Source organism: Mastigoproctus giganteus, chromosome 2 (genome assembly GCF_048544385.1).
Source record: "Mastigoproctus giganteus isolate SK-2022 chromosome 2, ASM4854438v1, whole genome shotgun sequence".
Classification (NCBI taxonomy): Eukaryota; Metazoa; Arthropoda; class Arachnida; order Uropygi; family Thelyphonidae; genus Mastigoproctus; species Mastigoproctus giganteus.
The window spans coordinates 17432930-17455668 of NC_143576.1; the positions used below are offsets into that span (position 1 = coordinate 17432930).

At 35.5% G+C, this 22739-nt stretch overlaps 1 protein-coding gene across 1 annotated transcript in view; it reads right to left on the reverse strand.

Annotated features, from left to right (window-relative positions):
• LOC150089189 (transmembrane protein 33-like) overlaps positions 1 to 22739 on the reverse strand; it is a 108931-nt gene that overhangs the window by 40749 nt on the left and 45443 nt on the right. Inside the window, exons 4-5 of the mRNA XM_090389712.1 lie at positions 18979 to 19163; positions 5869 to 5936 (exon numbers count right to left, since the gene is read on the reverse strand). Of these exons, the coding sequence (XP_090245838.1) occupies positions 5869 to 5936; positions 18979 to 19163 (253 nt within the window). The remainder of the gene's footprint in view (positions 1 to 5868; positions 5937 to 18978; positions 19164 to 22739) is intronic.

Here is a 22739-nt window from a genome sequence, read left to right on the forward strand (position 1 = left end):
TTCAGAATCTTCTCTTCATTCCTATCATGTTGCATTCGGTTGGGGTGATTCTGCGTTCGACTGCCATTTTTTGTAAACACAAAGGCGAATCGTGCATAAGCGAATTCTGTTCGTGTTATATAAGATATCGTTCCCCCATTTATAAATCGTGTATGATCGAATTCGTGTAGTGTAAACACGTGTTATACGAGGACTGACTGTACTGCAAAAACCTTGGGAGGTGCATTATGGCCACAGAAGCCGATGCGCCAACAACTACCAAAAAAAAAAAAAAAAAAAAAAATGATTACACACTTTGCATACCACAACAACAGCCAAAAATAAAAATTAATTTTCAGCATCGGTGGATATGAATACTGTCTTCAGTGCTATTCAACTGTAATTTCATATAAACTGAACTACTAAGTAAGTATGGCAAAATCCACCTAATGTGACAGTCATGTCCCGGAAAGTACTGCATAAAATGAAAATACGTTAAGTAAATAAACAAGTAATGGAAAACATAGTGGCTGCAACCCAAGTGAAATTATGTAATGAATATACTATGTTTGAGAAGCACATACTGGCACAAATGCTTAAATAAAATTAAACATGTCTTATCAGAAGCAAATGCAGTAGCAAAAAAATTAAACACACCTATTTAAATGCTTCACACACAACAGTAAAGGTAGCAGAATGCCAGTCAGCATCCAGATGAATCCCAAATGTTTAGATGAATCAATGACTTAGCATAATCAAAAAGTTTCCAACAAATCACCAAATGACATAGCATAGTCAGTAAAAATTTCATCTACTGGGAGGCAAATAGATCATAACCTGCTTAATCACTTACCATTTATTTCTACAGCCTGATGTGTCAGTAAGAAGTGACACCATTAAATAAGATCATGTATCACCTGCACACCTGACAAATAAAAACTTTTAACAGAGATCTGAATTCAGCCAGAAGACCCTGGAACTGTATTATAGCACTGTTACAATAGCACTCCCAGACTTTTCTTTTAAATCAATGATAACTAATTAATGCAATCAACACATAAATAATGCAGGCTGTCATTAAATGCAATAATCTATATTTTAAAGTTATTTGCTTTATTCTCTGCTATGTAATTATACCATTGCATGTCGATGCTGCTAAATGCTACCAAAAAGCACTTCTGAACTGAAATGCTACCAAGATGCTTCTAAATGCACACTACCAAAGAAACATTTGATAGTGTGCATCAGCAGTGAGTGGGGGGGGGGTTACTGTTCCAGTAGCTATGGATATGCTCCTAGGTGGATATGTGAGACACCGCAGGAAAAGGTTAATTATCCCTGTTTATTGCTTAACATATCTGAGTAGCATCTTTCGCATCTCAGTAGAACTCATTGTTACAATTCCCTTCTAGAAACTTTTTTTCTGGAAAACATTATAGGGAATAACCATGCAGCCCTGCCATACCTTAAATATATAAGACACAGAATACAACCCACCCCATCCTGTTTCTTCCTGCTGAGATATATATGTGCATCAATAAACCAGTCCAAATTACTGGTATTAGTACTCATTTAATTGACCTTATCTGTGACCTTATAATTAGTAATCCCTAATATAGATCAACAAGTCATCACTGGAAGAGAAATCATCTCTTTAGTAGCTAATGTTCCATGTTTTATGTAGTATGGTAGTTTGAATTTGTTATAAATTTGTAGCCCTTATGAAACAGTACAAACCAGAAGAGGTTTTGTACACTGCTATCTTCAAATTGAAGATATTAAATTATACCAAAGAACATGGAAAAGAGGCAGCTGAAAGACATTTTGGGCCCTCCTCCTCGAACTGAGAAAATTATACCCTATGAAATTATATTTCAAATATATGTAATAAAATGTTTTTCAAAATTCTCCTTCTAAATCTGGGTTCGCCATATGGTGCAGTATATCCTATCATCTGGCAAATATGATAAATAATATATAGAGCTAAACTCAAAATATTAAAAACATAAAATCATAAGAACATAAATACAGAGAATAAACTGAAAACAAGAAAGCAATAAAAACATGATACACATTTAGTGACTTTCAAAACACTGCACTCCTTTATCAACTTCCAGCTGATAAAGGAGCACATACCACTCCGAATGCATGTGCACAGTATACCATGTTTTTATCACATTTTTATCATTTTGATTTGCATATAATCCACATTTATATTCTTATTGCTTTTATGTTTTTAAAAATAGTTTTAACTATATAGAGTAGAATTCTATTAAGAAGCTTTCCAAGGGAGTGGGGGTTCAGAGCTTCGTATGAGGGAAAATTTCTTAGAAGGGAAAAGCCTAAGGGTATGAAATATTAACTACACAAATAAAAACAAAAAGATACACATACATAAGTTAAAGATGATTATTTTAAGTACTATTTCAGATTTTATAAATATTTTACTCTGCCTATTGGAAACATTATAAAAGCAGGGCTAGCTGTATCCCATGATGCTGCAAAATAATGCATTGCATCTAACAAAGGAAGTTTGAACTTTTCAGTTTTACAAGGGTAAGCAATTTATGTACAAGGTACTTAGGAAAATGCATCTTTAAAACATTGATCGCTCCCTGATCCATCGGTTGCACAAATGATGTGGAACCCCCAGGGAAGAGCTCCACGTGGACATTAAGTGCTCATTGTTTTTCGGATGAGCAGGGCAGTTATTGACAAATAAAATTTTTTCTATTCCTTCCTGCCATCTTTGAATCTAGAGCTCTTAAATACTCATCAAAAAGAGTACAGGCAATCCATGCTGTTTTACTGTTCCTGTATTTACATGGAAGTGTTTTCACAATATTGAAACAGTGCAGTTTCTTAGGTTTTCCTATCACAAGCAATGGTAGTTTCTCTGAGCCATCCATAATAGCCCCGATTAGCACTGTAATTCTCTCTTACTCAGTTTACTACGATGGCAATTCTGTCCTTTGAATGCACAAGTCTTATTAGGAAGCAGGTTATAAAATTTTAGAGTGCTAATTCATAAACATTAAAAATATCACACTTTCTATATTGTTTGATCAAAACATGTAGTTTCCTTTTTCTCCATTCATCAACTTAGAATTTCTATATATAAAAAACATTAAGTGGAAAAACATCATTATAATACACTGTGTATTCTTTATCACATACTTTTTATGTGGGAAAGCTTTTTACCCAGGAAACTTCTTACACAGGAACATAATGCAATATATAGAGTTGAAATTGGGAATTAAAAAATCAAACCTAGTATAGAGGAAAACTTCTTTTGCAGGAATTTCTTATTCAGGTTTTACTGTATAATATTTATTTTGTTCATATATTTTAATAAAGTCATTATTTCTTCAGTTTTGTCTGTTGTGGCAAGATTAAGTTTGTAATATTCTTATTCCCATAATAGGAACCTTTATGGGAATAAGAATATTATAATCAAACTTTACATTGCAAGGAACACTGAATGAAAAATAAACAATACAGCAAACTCTTTATATAAGGCACCCTCAGGGATTGAGAGGTGCCAGATTTTAAAATTTTCTGCATTTTAGAGAAGTATACCTAGTAATTGAGCAATTTTAGAACTGAATTTCTATATACAGTAAGAACCCTGTATGCACGGGGGATATGTTCCAAGACCTACCGTGGATGGCTGAAACCACGGATATAAGCCTTGATTCAAATCCATTTCAGCTATTTCACCATCAGTCATTGAATGAATAGCTATTTCGCCATCAGTCACTGAATGAATAACTGGAGCATCATTATCAATGTTAAAGACTTCTTCGATATCCACTTTTTCCAGCTTACTGACAGCCTCCAAAAGCACTATTTTTGCATATGTAAGGAGTTCAGACATCATCCTTTTCTCAAAATCATTAGCTTCTTCATCATCATCACTGGGCATAGTCACAGACCAGAGGTTGTGCCAGGCATGCATAACTGTGTCTTTAGTCACTGAGGTGCAGGTGTTTGCAACATATACAGCATCCTTAAGGTTAAACTCCTTCTGGAAACCTTCCACACCCATGCCTCTGTTCACTGTTGCCAGCATGCTGTTCAAGAAAGTGTTTTTATATTTACTTCATTGACCTAAGGATACCCTGGTCACATGGCTGAATTAATGAAGTCACATTTGAGGGAAAGTACATGGTATGAACATTATTTTTGATGAGCATTTCAGCTGAAGGATAAACAGAACTGTTGTCAAGAAATAACAACATCTTACAGTCATCATCCAGTCCAGCTTCCCTACAGTGAGCAAGAGCTGCTGGTACAAAATATTTGTGAAGCCAATCAGAAAAGATGTTCCTGGTGATCCATGCTTTTGTGTTCGCATGATAATGTACTGGTAAGAAATTCAATCCTTTAAAACAGCAAGGACGCAAGCTTTGGTCTATCACAGCAAGTTTACACTTATGTGTGCCTGCTGCATTAGTACATCCCAGCACAGTTAATCTGTCCTTAGCATCCTTAATTGCTGTTGGGGCTGTCTCATCAGCTGTAGTTATATCTTCCTGGGGCAATAACACCAAAACAATGATGTTTCATCAGCATTATAGACTTGTTCTGCCGTCCGATTATCAACAGTGTTGACCTTGGCAAACTCATCAATGAATTTCTCTGCTGCCTCATGATCAGCAGATGCTTTATCATCACAAATCTTTAAAAATTTAATGCCATGTCTTTTGAATTTCTGTAACTAAAAAAAATTCCCCAAGTTACCCTGAGAGAGAGAGAGAGAGAGAGAGAGAGAGAGAGAGAGAGAGAGAGAGAGAGAATTAGAAAGGAATCACCAAGACAGAGAAGAATGATGATATCCAGCTCAGGACCCCGGGTGTGCCAAGCCCATACTCACCAAATTTGAGTGGGTCCTACAAATACACAAAGCTACGTTCTGATTTCTTGTGAAGCACATGCAATACTACTTAATTTAACTTTAATGACATGCATATGAGCTCTAAAGCCATTCCTCTTACTTTGCATCTTCAAAATTCTCTCTCTGTCTATCTGAAAATGCTTGAAAACAACTGCCACATCCATGCAACATTTGTTACATGGGTTGAGCAATCATCTCTACAAGCAGACTTCATCATTAAAACTAACTTTGATGTGGATTTCAGGTTTTACGAAACTTGAAGTTAGTGTGATATTTGATTTCGCCACTGTGCAAAAAAGCACAACTTATTTTACAAAACTTGTCCTATCTTGACATGTGTAGAAGATGCTCTGAATATCCAGAACTAAGTGGGATAGCTTTTGATGTGCAACTGGTGCTAGATTAGGTTAGGTTGTGTTAGATTAGTTGTTGGCTTTTAAACACATCAGCAACTTAGATCATACTGTCAGTATATATTATGTTCATATAAGTAAGATTCACAAGCTGATTTGCATGTTTTGCAGATGAAATACCTGGAACAGCTCATAGAAGGAACCCTATTCTCCCACCTGAGACTGGCTAACTGCCAGTCTGAAGAGACCATAAGAATCTCTTCCAGTCTATGGCAGAATTCAAATCCAGGCCTCTCCAAACAAATGATTGCCAAAATCACTAGACTATGACAGAGGACACAACCAGTGCACCAATGCATGAATTTATGATTGTACTATGTATAATGATAGTAGTATCAACTATTAAAACAGAAGACAAAAATAATATAAAATATTAACTGTGCTGAGTTTAAATTCTTATCTCTAGATTATGCCTTATTCTCAGATTTTAAAATAAAGATATCTCATTATTTTTCCTTAAAACATTTTTATTACACAAAGTTTTCTATGCTCTAAATACAACTTTACTTAATTTAATAATTTTATTAAAATTTTTTTTTTAAAATATAAAGCTTTTGTTTCTTGTGAATGAGTACTTACATTAAGCACGCATTGGACAAAACTGGCCAAATGTAAAAATGCAAATAACGAAACAGGAAGCATTACTACTGTATCTACAGTAAAGGAAAAATAAATTTAGCCCTTCAATAAACAGTTTCATACTTTACACTCATTTGTCACATCTCTAATAATGTGGTAAACTAAATATTAGAGAAACATTTATACACATCATCTAAACAGTGTTGCTATACGTATAGATTTCAAATGTGGTCAAAACATCAACAGAAATCAGATTCCTCAAATGCAAAAGAGAAGCATTTTTTCAAAGATCTTGGCTACTAACTTATACACAATGGGGGACTGAAAAACTACTGTCTCTTATGGGAAGATTCAGGATTCCACCCCTTATGAAGAATGCTTCACCATAAACAAGGGCCACCTGGTTACAAACTTTGAGTTAGCATTAGCAAAGGCACATGATGCAAGAAAGCAAGCTTAGGTAGCATCAGCCAAAAAAAAAAAAAAAAAAAAAAAAAAACAACACACCCTTCTCATTTCACTCATCCACTCACTCCAAATGTCTGTCTAGTTCTGCCTTGAATCTATTTAAGCTATCAACTTCTACGACAGACGGAAGTTTGTTCAAGCAATTAACTACCCGCTGACTAAAGGCAAACTTCTGCACATCTATCCTACAACTGTCTTTCCTCAATTTAAATTTATGTCCTCTCAGGCATTTATTCTGAGAAGAAGGAAGAATCCCATCAGCATTGAGCATGCTCAAACCATTCAAGGCTTTATACACCTCAATCAGATCACCTCGCAGGTGCCTAGTCTCAAGACACTGTAATTTGCAAAACTTAAGCATTTCTTCGTAAGAGCAACCCTCTGTTCTATTGACTAATCTTGTTGAACTTCCCTGTACTCGTTCCAACAGCTCTACATCCTCCTTAAAACGAGGCCTCCAGAACTGATTTGTGGGTTATCTTCTCTATGGACTCCTTATCTCTGTCTTTTCCCCCCAGCCTTCAATCTCCCCACCCCTCTCTCTAACTTACAACTACTGGTGTCCGAATCATCTCTAAATTGCTTGAGCCCTACACCCAAAAACTTAATAACATCAATTCGTATAAATAGTACTCCTTTCGGCTGACCCCTGTCTATAACAGTTTCCCCCCTTCATTTTATTTTATTTATTTATTTTATTTATTTATTTATTTATTTATTTTTTTAGGTCCTAGCCATTGAAATCTCAGGAAATTAGGTGGCAGGACCTGCCAGAGTAAATAACTATAATAGTGGTGTACCTGGTCTGCCTCCACAGGGCAGAGTGTGGGCAACGTTGGGTTCCCTTAGGGGCCCAGCGGCTAAATGACAAGAGGAACAATGGTACACGACATATGTACAAAATCCATACACTTTTAAACCTCTGGCATTGACAGTGTTCTGTTTCACACCCACAACGTACGCGGAGATGGGGGAAACGTCTGGTCCCGTTTGACACTAAACACACTCTACTCTGTAGTGTAGTACCACACAGATGATATGTTACTCTGGGGTTACTGCTTCCCATATGCAGTACTTTACATTTGTCAATGTTAAACTTCAGTTGCCACCTCTCAGCCCACCTGCTCAATTTTTCTAGATCCTGTTGCAGCAGTGTACTGTCATTAACAACCCTGCCGACCTTCGTATCGTCTGCAAACTTAGACATTAAGCCTGATATACCATCATCAATATCATTAATAAATACAGAAAACAACAATGGACCAAACACTGAACCCTGAGGGACTCCACTAATAACATTAGTCCAAAAAGAGCAGTGTCTGTTGAGCAGTTTTCTGGGCAATGCAAACAGGCTGCCAGGGCAGGTCATGAGGTTTTGTCAATGATATACAGGAATTTTGCTAGCAGGGAAAAGGAGGTGATTGTCCCTCTGTATAAGGCAATGGTCAGGCCATGCCTTGAGTACTGTGTACAGGTCTGGAGGCCTCAATTTAGGAAGGATGTAGATTTGCTTGAGTGTGTACAGAAAAAGGCAACAAGATTGGTGAAGAGAATGAAGGGATCCTCTTACCAAGAGAGGCTTAAGTTCTGCAAATTGCAGCGGCTGGAGACTAGGCACCTGCGAGGTGATTTGATTGAGGTGTATAAGGCCTTGAACGGGCTGAGCAGGTTGAATTCTGATGGGATTCTTCCACTTGTTCAGATTACGAACCTAAGGGGGCATAAATTCAAATTGAGGAAAGATAGATGTAGAATAGATGTGCGGAAATTTGCCTTTAGCCAGCGGGTGGTTAATTGCTGGAACAAACTTCCACCTGTCATTGTACTGGACAAACATTTAGAGGGAATTATTTTGTAAATTTTTTTTTTTTTTTTTTTGGCTGATGCTTCATAAGCTCATACACTTGCTTTCTTGCATCAGATGCCACTACTACTACTACTATTACCACTCTGTCTTCTCCCACTCAGCCATCCTTTTATCCATACCAGCAATTTGCCTCCAATGCCACACTGCTCCAATTTGTGAAGCAGTCTTCCATGTGCAACAGTATCAAAAGCCTTTCTAAGATCCAAATATATGATATCAAAATTATTTTTTGCATCCAGTTCCTTTGTGACCACGTCACAGTATCCAATCAAATTGGTCAGACAAGACTTCCCCTTAACAAACCCATGCTGTGTCCGAGCTATAACTGAAGTCTTGTCTAAATGATCCTGCAATGCTTCCTTAACCAATACCTCCATTAATTTCCCTGGAACAGAAGTTAAACTAACAGGTCTGTAATTAATTGTGTCTCCCTTTGATCCTCCTTTGTGGATTGGGGTCACATTTGCACATCTCCAATGCATGGGTACCCCCCTGAGTCTAAGGAAGCTCTCATAATTTTGGCTAAGGATTTGCTTACTTCCTTTAGGCACCTCCGTAGCCAGGTGGGAAGGAGCAGCAGTGCGTAGCAGACGCTTCTTGATTAGACCGGGGTTCGAGCCCGTCACCACCAAATACGGAGGATGCGGAAAGGTCAGGGAATGACCATCGCATATCCTCCCGGAGCAATATGGCCTTAGTTGCTAATGCTCCTAAAAACCACATAACAACGACAACAACATAACAACTTACTTCCTTTGCTGCCTTCTTTAATATAACTGGATAGATTCCATCCACCCCGGGTACCTTTCTTATGTTTATCTTCAACAATTTCTCCTCCACTTTACTCTCAGTTTTTACAAAGTAATCTAGCTTACTGCCAGAGTTTAATACACCTCTGGCATTCCCCTCCCTTAATAACTCCTCATGTGTGAATGTAGATACAAAATATTCATTTTGTTTGTTAGCTACCTGAGCTGGATCATCCACAGTTGAACCATTGATATCAAGTGGACCAATCTGATTCATCCCCTACCTTCTAGAGTTTATTATATAACTTTTGAAGGAAAAGAGGCAAATCAAAAAGAAAACATGTGCTTATATCTAAAAAATTTTAAATTTGATTACTGTTTTTTTTATGTTCACTATGCCTAATTCAATAAATTTCATTCAGCCCTTAACAAGTCTTTGTATGATATTCAAGAAAAATTCCATTGGCTGAAAAGTTGGCCATCTCTTCATCGCTACTTCACATTCAATACAGTCATACCTATTGACTCTGAGATGTTCCTTAAGTTTTGGGAACAAAAAAAAAAAAAAAGAAAAGAAAAGAAAAAAAAGTTACTCGAGGCCAAAATCTGGACTATGGAAAGGATGCAGAACAATTTCAAATCCTGGAAAAGCAATTCTTGCCAAAGTTGAATGCTGCAATGAGGTGTAGAATGATGATCAACTCAAAACTAGAATTCATAATCAAAACTTGTACTGCTGCACCCTTGCATCTGACCATTCACTCTTCTTCGCATAATTCAAATTTAAAAATAGGCAATGAAAAACTAATGACTACTTAATGTGTTGAGAGAATATACAAGGTGTCAGTTTATAGAAAAGAGATTTCCTAATAAATAAATTACTGAAAACAGTTTGAATATCATAAATAACATCATATAAATATAATATGAATACTAAAAAAAAGTAACAGGAACATGAAATTGATTAAGAATTAAAAAATTTACAATTTATTTCTTGGAAGCACTTCTTCCACATGAATTAATAATGTTTAGTTTTATTATTCTCTTTGAAAAGAAATTACAACCTCAATTACCAGCACAACAAAGTACTAAACTATAAGAGGTTGGCTACATTTCTAGATTCATTGTGTAATCCTACCTTCAGGCCTAATGTTGAAGGATCTAGGTTAAATATGAACCTCCTACGGGTTAATAGAAGATAATATTAGAAGTCTGAGTGCTCCAGATGTACAACGAGTGTGTCATTTTTTCTCAACTCCTCAGCTTACAGTAAATTGGAAGAAAAAACCTGTTCTGTCTGATGGTATTAGACAACAGTTGCACTTAAGTGCCTAAGTTTTTCGTAAATTTTATTGATGTTCCAATTTGTTTCTGTTGATTTATTGCAATGATTACGTTTTTTTTTTTTTTTTTTGGTTGAATAATCAGCTCAAAACATTACATCCTTCACACAGCCATCGAAAATGGGTGATAATCAGGAGTGAAAATTGATAGTTTGCAACACTTAATTAATCTGTAATTCTATATTTAAAACTGTACTGTAAGATATATTTAAAATTAATATTTAATTAAATATATTGGTTTTTTTTTATGAAAACTTAAAACATGAATGATATTAGAACCTATAGTACTTAGTACTGTGCATTGGTTGAAAGGTCAGAAAATAGAAGATAACTATTAACATTAGACCTGAATTTTTGTAGACTATAATTTTCAGAAAATATACATTAAGGAACATTGTTCCACAGGAGAGAGAAGTAAGAGGAACAGTTCTGAGTCTGGACATTGTGGATGTTGACTGGTTGAGGCAAGTGTTTATACTGGTCTGAAAGAGAGGCAAAATTACAGATGCCGGTTTGGAAGAACAGTGCTTGTGAAAGTATCTATAGAAAACGCACAGCAGAAACTGAACAGCTATGAGGCAGAAATTGGAGAGACTTTCTAAGTGATGGGTCATTAATTAAGCTAACTGCAACCTTTTGAAAAGAGTCTAGGAGTCAGAGTGAGGGGTTTTGGGAGAACCACCCCAGATATAAAACATTACATGGTAAGATAATCAGAGATTTGTAAAGAGTGAGTAGCTGTTTAGAAAAAATTTAATACCGGGAGAAAAAACCAAACCCTTCTCTAGTGCAGCATTTCCCAAACTGTGTTCCGCAGAACACTAGCATTCCGTGAGATGTGAACAAACACTGCGTGAAAATTCTTAATTAATAATTAAAGAAATAAAATAAAATAAATAAATTTTGCATATTTGTAATGTACACCACTTTTATATCATTATAATTTTTAACATTTTCTTTTTTTTTTTTTTTTTTCAATTATTAATATACTGGCATAGACTAATAATCAAATAGACCGCAGAACACTTTATTTTGGTGGGCTTTTGCATAAAGAACTATGCATAGAGGTAATGACAACTACGAAAAAGTAGCAATGTAGTGATCTAATATGCCATTTATATGTGATTTAGAATAGAGTACACGGGTTGATGGACAGGTGGAAGAGAACCAATATAATAACTAAACTCACTTTCTTGTATAAATCTTTTTTGATAATTATTAGTACTTCAAAATATTATTATTAAAATAAATGACCATGGATTTTTGGTTGAAAAAAAAACGAACTTTAAGACAAGAAGCAAGTATTTCTAGTATTGCAAATGTTTTTTTTTTTTTTTTTTTTTATGAAAACCCCAAACACGAAAGGTATCAAAACCTATAGTACTTAGTACCGTGCATGGGTTGAAAGAGAAGTATGGGGGGAGTTGCCGGAAACTCTGCTCTAGAGACTAAACATGGGTTTCACCACTTCAAGCCTCCAATAAGTGGTGGTATTGCACCGGTTGATGAGAGTCATCTACCACCTTAAATGTGGTCGATGAAAACGAACACAATATTCTCACACTTCAAAGTAAGGATGAAAAATTGCAGCCTTTTGTTCCCCAAAAATCCGAAGTGAAAAAACAGGAACCAACTAATAAAAGACGAAAACAAAAGTACAATTATTTGAATTTCAGCTTTACGTGTGTTGGAAATAAAGATACTCCTGATGCACAGTGCGTCATATGTAATAAAATATTAGCAAACAGTTCTTCGGCTCCAGCTAAACTTGTGTTTCACAAGTGTTCCATAAATATGGGTATGGACCAGGGTATGTCTGCCAGGGGCAAAGGTTGATGATGTTGCGGATATCACCTTTTAAGAGCACAAAAGCTAATACTGTTGTACACGTTGGCACTAATGATATTAAGAGTAGGAGAACAGCAAAATTACTTAAGTATAGGTCAACTTTTTAAAAAAAAAATCATGAGTTAGGGTTCAATTTGAAAGTGTCTGCAATTCTTCCCAGACACAATAGGAGGGAGTATATGATGAGGGCCTTGTCGATCAATTCAGCACTGGAGAGATTGTGCAAGGCTCAAGGGGTAGAATTGTTCTCAGCCTGGTCTGTGCTTGTTAACAGGAGAGACTCCTTCTACAGGGATGGGATACACTTAAATAGAAAGGGTGCACAAATATTTGCTGATGCTATCGAGGCAGTGTTAGTTGGGTTGGAAAACTGCTAGCTTGGGGGGGGGGCGATCATCGTCATCAGCCATTTTCAATCCACTGCAGGGTGAAGGCCTCTCCAGAAATTTTCCAGTTCCTTCTGTTCTGTGCAATGGCCATGCATTTACTACCCACAAACTCATGAATTTCATCTGTCCACCTCCGTCATTGTCTTCCAGGTTTTCTTCTTAGTTCTTTAGTTTTGATAAGAATGTCCTTTACTTGAGTTTGCTGCCTAATCCATGTGTTTCTCTTCTTATCTAACAGTCTAATTCTCAATATAATTCATTCCATTCTTCGCTGTGTAGTTCTCAGCTAGTCTTTTCTATTCTTTTCATAAGTTTCACTTCCATGTCATGATGGGGAGCATACATTGGTTCATTATTTTATGTTTCAGGCAAATTGGGATATTGCTCCTCAGTATGTGACTATATTTCCTGAATGGTATCCATCCAAAATTTATTCTTCTCCTGACTTCTAGCCATTTATCATTATTACAGCTAATGACTTGTCCCAGATAAGTGTATGACCACCTTTTCAATTACTGCTCCTTCAATCATTATGTCCCTTTCTGTGGCATACTTGTTCATCATTACTTTTGTTTTAACCATGTTCATCTTTAGTCCAAAATCCTTACTAACTGTACATAACTGATTAAGATTTTCCTCTAATTCTTTGGGATTGTGGCTTATGACCACAATGTCATCTACAAATCGTAAATGGTTTAGGTACTCTCCATTCACATTGACTACTTTCTGCGACCAGTCTAATCTTCTGAAAGCTTCCTCAAGAGCAGCAGTAAACAACTTCAGAGATATTGTGTCTCCTTGTCTGCAGCAGCATGTTCGAGAGGCAACCAGAGAAAGTAATACTCTTGATCTGGTTATCAGCAGTGATCATTCGTGTATTAAGAATTTGCAGATAAAGGAACCACTAGGTGGCAGTGATCACAGTGTAATGATGTGGGATTTACTTAAAGATTTAATTACCATCAGGGGTAAAGTAAAGGGTTTTTGCTTCCGTAAATATGAGTACAGTGGTCTCCGACAGTTTTTAAATTCTGTACAGTGGGATAAACTGACGATGTTACCAACAGTAAATTCTAAGTGGGAAGCATTCAAGGAATTAATCGTGGAAGCTACTAAAAGTTTCATACCTATTAAGAAATATTGTTCAAGGTTTAGGCCTAAATGGTTATCTAATGAACTAATGAGACGCGTAATAGAGAAGAAAAATGTATGGGATGCATATAAATTATCAAGCGACTCAGAAGCCTATAGCAGATATAAGCTAGTCTGTAATCAGGTGACAAAGGAGGTTAGGCAGGCGAAGGCGGATTACGAGAAATCCTTGGCAAAAGATGCTAAGAAAAACAGCAAGGATTTCTTTACTTATATAAACTCTAAAAGGAAGGGGATGAATCTGATTGGTCCACTTGACATCGATGGTTCGACTGTTGATGATCCTGCTCAGATAGCAAACAAACTGAATGAGTATTTTGCATCTACATTCACACATGAGGAATTATTAAGGTTTGAAAATGGCAGAAGATTATCAAATTGTAGCAGGATACTTAATGATTTTGTAATAACTGAAAGCAAAGTGGAGGAGAAATTGTTGAAGTTAAACATAAGAAAGGCACCTGGGGTGGATGGGATCTATCCAGTTATATTAAAGAAGGTGGCAAAGCAACTAAGCAAACCCTTAGCCATAATTATGAGAGCGTCCTTGGACTCAGGGGAGGTTCCCACGGACTGGAGATGTCAAAAGTATCCCCAATTCACAAAGGGGGATCGAAGGGTGACACGAGTAATTACAGACCAGTTAGTTTAACTTCTGTTCCGGCTAAAATAATGGAGTCACTGGTTAAAGATGCATTGCAGGATCATCTACACAAGACTGCAGCAATAATTCAGACACAGCATGGGTTTGTTAAGGGAAAGTCTTGTCTGACAAATTTGATAGGATATTATGATGTGGTTACAAAGGAACTGGATGCAAAAAATAATTTTGATATCATATATTTGGATTTCAGGAAAGCTTTTGACACTGTTGCGCATGGAAGACTATTGTACAAATTGGGGCAGAATGGTATTAAGGGTAAGTTGCTACAATGGATAAAAGGATGGTTAAGTGGGAGAAGACAGAGGGTGGTAATCAATGGGTGCTGCTCTTCTTGGACTAATGTTATTAGTGGAGTCCCACAGGGTTCGGTGTTAGGTCCACTGTTGTTTTGTATATTTATCAATGATATTGATGAAGGTATATCAGGCTTAATGTCGAAGTTTGCAGATGATACAAAGGTTGGCAGTGTTGTTAATGACAGTAATGGCAGTGTGCTACTGCAGCAGGATCTAGATAATTTGGGCAGATGGGCTAAGAAGTGGCAACTGAAGTTTAACCTTGACAAATGCAAAGTACTGCATATCGGTAGAAGTAACCCCAGAGAAACGTACCAACTGTGTGGTACTACACTTAAAGTGGTAGAAAATGAAAAAGACCTGGGAGTAATTGTGCAGTCAGATATGAAGTTCTCTGAGCAATGCAGACAGGCTGCCAGGGCAGGTCATGGGGTTTTGTCAATGATATATAGGAATTTTGCTAGCAGGGAAAAGGAGGTGATTATCCCTCTGTATAAGGCAATAGTCAGGCCCCGCCTTGAGTACTGCGTACAGGTCTGGAGGCCTCATTTTAGGAAGGATGTAGATTTACTTGAGCGTGTACAGAGAAGGGCAACAAGAATGGTGAGGGGAATGAAGGGATCCTCTTACCAAGAGAGGCTTAAGTTCTGCAAATTGCAGTGGCTGGAAACTAGGCACCTGCGCGGTGATCTGATTGAGGTCTATAAGGCCTTGAATGGGTTGAGCACGCTGAATTCTGATTGGATCCTTCCACTTGTTCAGATTATGAACCTAAGGGGGCATAAATTCAAATTAAGAAAAGACAGATGTAGATTAGATGTGCGGAAATTTGCCTTTAGCCAGCGGGTGGTTAATTGCTGGAACAAACTTCCATCTGTCGTTGTGGAAGTTGATAGGTTGAATAAATTTAAGGAGGAACTGGACAGGCATTTGGAGAGAATGGTGTGATTTTTTTTTTTTTTTTTGGCTGATGCTGCATAAGCTCATACACTTGATTTCTTGCATCAAATGCCACTGCTACTACTACTACTACTACTTGTTGAACTCCTTTCTCAATTTTAAATTTGCTACTGCCTTGTCTAGTCTGATAAAGGAGGTGGCATTCTCATATATTTTCTTCAAAATCATAATGTATGGGATGTCTGTGCCTTGTCTTTCCAGTGCCCAAAACGTTGCCATTTGCTGTTTGGAGTCAAATGCCTTTTCATAATCCATAAATTCCAGGCATAGTGGTGTTTTATATTCATTTGCTTTCTCCATTAGCTGTGATATTACATGAAGGTGATCCATAGTTGAGAATCCTGTCCTAAAGCCAGCTTGCTCTTTTGGTTGATTCTCATCAAGTATTCTTTCTAATCTGTTAGTAATGACACTTACTAACAGATTAGAAAGAATACTTGGTGAACAACTTGTAGATGTGGAATAACAAGCTAATTGGTCTATAATTTCAAATTTCTGATTGATCTACTTTCTTATGCAGCAAAATTATCATTGCATTATTCCACTCCTTAAGTGTCACACCTTTTCTAATACAGTTTGTGAAGAGTCTTGCCAGTTTTTGTGTCATGTCTCTTCCTCCCAATTTTAACAACTGTACAGTAACTTCATCTTTCCCTGAGGCTTTCTGATTCTTCATTTTCTTCAATGCATGTTCTACCTCATCAGGAAGAATATTGGGTATGTCGTCTGTGTTACTAATTTGCAATCCATCTTCCTCACTGCTGGCATCATTCCCTCACTCCTTGTATAATTCTCTATAGTAGTCTTCTGCCATTTGAATTATGCCTTCTCTGCTATTTATAAGTACACCATCGCTATTCTTCAGTTTCAGTATCATTTGTCTTTGTGTATTACTGCTCATAGCTGCTGATTTAAATCCTTTGTTTTCCCTTAATGCTTGTTCTATTTTTTTTGTGTTAAATCTTCTTTGTCCTTTCTGAGTCTCTTTCTAATGGCTTTGCATAACTCAGTATATTCAATTTTCTCCTTTTCAGTGTTTATCTTGCTGTTTGTTTGTCGCCTTCGGTTCATCATAAGAGTTTCTTGACTAATTTTTTCTTCTTTGGATTTCTTTTTATCTATAGGTTTATTGGGCTTTATCACTTTCAGAAAGTTATAATATTCCACATCAATATCTTGATCCTGAGCAGTCTGCAGAAGCTCAAACTTGTTCTTAAGTTCCAGTACATACTGCTTTTTCTCCTCTTCTGTTATCTCAAAGCCCTTCGTATTATTTACTCGAATCAGTTTTTTCCTTTCTTTCTATATCAAGTGTGCAGGTTCTAATACCTCTCGTGTTTGGGGTTCTCATAAAAAAAAAAAAAAAAATTCTGTGATCACTTCCAACATTTACCTTGTTCAGGATGGTAACATCATTCACAATATGTCTTCTGTTAGTGAGAATGAAGTCAATTTCATTAGTTGTTAATCTATTTGGATTCTTCCATGTCCACTTTCTGTTCACTCTTTTCTTAAAAAAAGTGTTCGTTACTGACATTCCTCAAGATTCTGCAAATTCCACATCTTTCACCTCTTTCATCAATCCCAAAATTTCCTATAGTTCCCCTTTCTGCACTGTTTTGTCTCTTTCCAACCTAAGCATTGAAGTCCCCCATAATGATAGCGTAGTGGGTTTTCTGCTCATCTAGAAAGCTCTCAATTTTGGTTTACATTTCTTCAACCTCTTCATCAACATGGCTTGATATTGGTGCATAAATCATTATAACCTTTAGCTTGGGGGGGATACATGGACTAATAGATTAACAGTAGGTGAAAGTGATTCTTGCACTGCTTCTATTGGAATGAGCAGCAGCCTGGAAAACAAGGTGCAGGGGATTTCAGAGATTGCCGGGAGTCATTGTGCAACAAGTAAATACATGGGCTGTATTAGGGTAGCTAAGAATAGGAACAAGTGTATGTATACTTAGGTGTACACCAATGCTAGGAGTTTGGTAAATAAATTTGATGAATTTGAGGTGTTAGTCAAAACATCAAAGGCAGATATCGTTGGGATATCAGAGACATAGTGTCACACAGATATAAGGAATGCAGAAATGGAATTTGGGGAGTACAATGTGTACAGGAAGGATAGACAGGATAGGAAGGGAGGAGAGGTTATGCTATTAGTTAAGAAACACAAAAAATCCAAGGAAGTACAGCCAGTCGACATCGGTCGACAGAGCAGTCTTTTGTTTCCAAGACAGTCTTCTCTTTTCTTTATAAATTCCATGATATCATGCGTATAAGTATAAGCATTTTTTAAATCTGTAGTAACTTCTCTAGTGCGCTCAAAATTTGAATCTTGTGACTCGAAAATCTCAATTGCTTTTTTGTGTTGAAAAGCTTCGCCAAGCCCCTTAAGAGTAAAGGTATGAACAGGAGTTACAGCTGTTAAACCCTCATCTTCTTCAGCTTCTTTATATTTTACTATTTCAAGGTCTACATTTGTAAGCTCTCCACTGTGTGCTTTAAGCAGATCAGTGACGTCAGTTGTAGAAACCTCGAGCTGCAATTGGTTAGCAATATTAATGACCGCTTCTGTTTCATTTTTTACAATTTCTGCTGATTCATTAAATACTTCAAAATTATAAATAAACTGAAGATCGAGTTTATTCCAAATATCCTTTAAATTTATCCCCCTTAATAAAAAGGGATAAATTTGAAAGAAGACAAGACAACAAAAATGAAGAGCAACACAACCACCGTTTGTAACGTCAGCGTGGTAACTGCTTTATGTTATGTGAATCAGTGAGAGCTGCCTGAACAAACAAATGCACGCATAGTAGTACTGTATTGTATAACAACATACGTGGTTTGAAATTCCATATTTATGAATGTTTAGCATTTATTTATTTAAATTAATATTTTCGATTTTGCTGATACATGAAAAAAAAAAAAAAAAAACTCACAGTGAAAACTCTTAAATCAGGAACTGCCTGTAATTCAAATTTGAAATAACTGCAAAACATCAGAGCTAACATAAGATCTGTATGTAACTCAGATCCCCAACATTAAGCTTGAAGACAAAGAAATCCAAAAATTTAGCAATTTGTGCTGGTAGTTGAGGGTCATAATCTCTCTCTCTCTCTCTCTCTCTCTGCAAGTGAATAATAAAAATAAACATTAATTCATGTGGGAAAAGTGTCCTTTTATTCTTATAGAAGTACTATATCAATTACTCTTCAAAAGCACAAGTCTCATTTTCAAATAATACAATATTAAGAGTAATAAAATAAAAAATCTTCTAATAATTAAACTTATGTCCAGAAAGGTAGTTAGTTGTATTTTCATTAAAAACAAAAAAATTAAGAATATGTAGATAATTGAAAGGATACAAGTAATTGGAGAACAAAACAAGAAGATAATGGAGTAGAACACATAATGGCAGCTATCTTCTGATAACAAATGATAGAAAAATTCTCGGCTGAAATGTACAGCTGGTACTCGTTGAAATAGTCTAATGAGGCTAGTAATGGCATTCAAGTATAAAACATACAGGTAGCAACTGTCAGGATTTATTCTAAAAATACCATATAGTATTCCAATGTTAATTACTGTGAAACAGAAAACAATAATAGAGTAAAAATTTCATCAAAATTTTTTCTTTGGATGTTTTCAGTAACTCGATACGTTAAAATAAAAATAAAAAAAAACATGTTTAAAAAAACTAAATTTTTAAAATATTTATCAATTCTGAACGATTGAATTTCTGCCCATCAGCTTAATTTAACACTGTTTAACCATAAAGAGCTTCAAGCTTTATATAAGCAACATTTAACACCCTCAGCATCCTAAGGCAAAGTCAGAATTATCTCCAGTTTTTTTTTTTTTAATTAAAAATCTAGTAATGTTTCTGATTATAAAATTATAATGAAACTGGGATCACACCTGCCCTCAACTGGTACCACATACACAGAATTTAAAATTCCATGGGAAAAATCAAAACACTTTTCATATTCCATATGCCGCTGTTTAGTGAAAAACTGATACCAGTTAATTTATTTGTATGGACAAATCACACTTGTGAATGTGATATATAAACTCAGTGAAGCTTATAAGGTTTGTTGGCTATATAGAGGGGCGTGGAGTGGGAAAAAAAATGTGTTAAAAATTACATGGTAGAAAACAAATTCTAGTAAGCATGGAAGTAAGACCTGGAAGAAGAATCAGCAAACCCACACAATTGGGTAATTCATGCTAAAAATATGTTTAGAAAGACCATTACCAAATTCAAAAGAGCCATATAAACATGACAGAGCAGGGAAACAAATAACAGCACAAAAAATGTTGTGCAATCTAGTAATTATTGCTCAACAACGCTAAAAGAATAATTTCAAGAATCACATTCTAAAATTTAAAATAAAAAAATAATAAAAACTACACGTTTAACAAAATTATATGATTTTTATAACAGCAACTATCAGTCAATTAGAAGCAAATCATATAGTGCTGGCAATAACAGTGGGAAAAACCCATAATAGGGGATGGTTATGAATGTCCAGGGGGACCACAATGAGAAATTTCATGTTAAGGAAAGGAATTTTAATTTTAAAACAGTAAGCCACAACAGTCTAAGATGCTACATGGCCTCTAACAGCTGGAAAGACAGTATCGGGAGGGAGTTTAAAGGAAGCCACGAATGCATATATAATAATAAGAATATAAAATCTTCTTAAGATGTATATATGGATTTAGGCTATTAAACTCATTCATAAAATTATTCTATTATGCTAACCATTAAATTATTTTGTTAAAGTAACCACATCCTTATTCATCCACTTCAATATCTTCCTCGTGCACAAGGAAAGGGAGGTTATAGAACTAGATAATAAGCAAGTGGCTAGTTTAACAGATTAAAAAAATAAACCATGGTATAGTTATGGAGTGAAGAAAATTATGAATATGACAATCATAAGTTGATATGTAATAGTACTAAGATGACCAACAAGCTACAATGCTGTAAAAATAATAATCTGAATATTTTTTTGTAATGCTGGCATAAGAAATAACTGGCTAAAAGAGCAAGGAAAGGAGAAAAGGATTTTTATATGTTAATAAATACAAAGAACAAATTACAAAATCAGATCTGCCTCTTACTAGATACAGGAAATTCAGCGATGCCCCATCTGACATCAATGATAAATTGAACAGGCACTTTGCATCGATCTTCATAGATAAAGGGCCTTCCCAGAAAGGGAAAAAAAGGGAACAGAAATTGTAATCACTCCATTTCACACTCTTGTAATGCCAAATCATAAGAAACTCAAAACGCCCAAACAGCAAGAGGCTCATGTGAAGAAGAGACTATCACCAAGTTGCAATTGAAGGTACCAAGATGACAACAAAATTAAGTGTGTACTTTAAAAGGTTAATGAGGAAAAGGTCAACTAGATCAAAGTTCAACCACACACTACATAGAAAGGCTTCAGTTCTGCAAATTGCAGCGTCTCGAGGCTAGGCACCTGTGTAGAGATCTGATTGAGGCATTTAAAGCCTTGGATTGAATAAGCTGAACACTAATGGCATTCTTCCACTTGCTCAGACTACACACATGGGGGGATAAATTCAAGTTGAGGAATGGTTGTATGATAGATGTGCGGAAGTTTGCCTTCAGTCAGCAAGTGGTTCATTGTTGGAAGAGGCTTCCATCTATTGTTGTGGAAGTGGCTATGTTGAATAAATTCAAGGAAGAACTAGATAAATTCTTGGAGGGTACGGATGGGTGAACTGTGTAGGGGCATTTTTTTGCCTGATGCTATATAAGCTTGCTTTCTTACATCATTTGCCATTACTACTACTACACAGTGCAGCAATTGGAAAACAAATCGATGTTATAAGACAAGTGCTGGTGCTGCCATCCAGAGGCATAGCTAGGTTTTTGGCACCCTTGGAAAATTCATGGCTATGTGCCTTTTTTCGATAATTCGTAAAAATCAACAATAATAATAATAATAATAATAATAAGTAGTCGGACCTCTGTTAAACAAACTTCTTCATAGCGAATGAAGAAAATAAATAATATCATTGATTATATGTGTATACATATACAATGTAAAACAAATAAACTTCTCTTATTTAAGAACAAAATAATACAGAAGAAACACTGCCAGAGGAACAATATTAATGTATAAAAATCAAAGATTTATATGGATAGGTACATAAAGTTATTATATAGGAACATATATTATTAAATTACATCAAAGCCTAATTTTTCTTGCTTTAGTGTTAGCAAAATTTGTGATAATTTCATTGAAGTCTATTTTGCTAGCAAGTTCATGTTCAATTGAAAGGAGACATAGGATATGATGTGCGTTCTTGTCCTGATAATTTCTTGCTAAAACTCCTTTTGGCAGCAGCTACTGTTGTTGACATTGTAAGGAATATTTTAAGAGCTTTTTCAATACTGTATTTGGATATGTTTTTTGCAACTCCCATTTACCAATATATTTAAAATATATATTGTATGGGGATTTTTGTTTTCTAATATTTCAATTATTTGGTGTTTAAAGCATTTGATTTCAATTTTAAATTTGTTTTGATTAATTTCAGGGTATTTTTCTGATAATAAAATAACTTTAGTTTTTAAATTCTCACTTGTCATTGAATGGAACACTTCACAAGTCAAAAAAATTAGTGTTCTACTATCTTTTTATCTTTTTTGGAGATTCAAATCTTTCATTTAACTTTATTATAATAGAATCAATTATGGAAAACAAGAAATTTTTATTCCAAAGTTCAATTGTTCATCTTCAGCATGCACACCTGGCATTTTTTTTTTTCGTTTCGCCTTTCTCTTTTCAACTGGTACTATTTTCATTTTTTGCAATCCTCAATTGCAGTAAAAACATTATAAATTTTGTTATTTCTTAGAGCTTTAAAATAATCTACAAGTCCTTTAATTAATACAGATGATCAATAAATATCCTGATTTTTTTTTTTTTTTGCAGTGATATGTCGACCATTTATCCTTACCAGTATCAAGTTCCACAGGCTTAAAAACGCAATAAGCTTGTAACTATTCATTTGACGGTGCAATGATTTAGTAAGAGATAATGTGTTACCAAGTAAATAATAATCTTTCAATTTAGTCTAATAT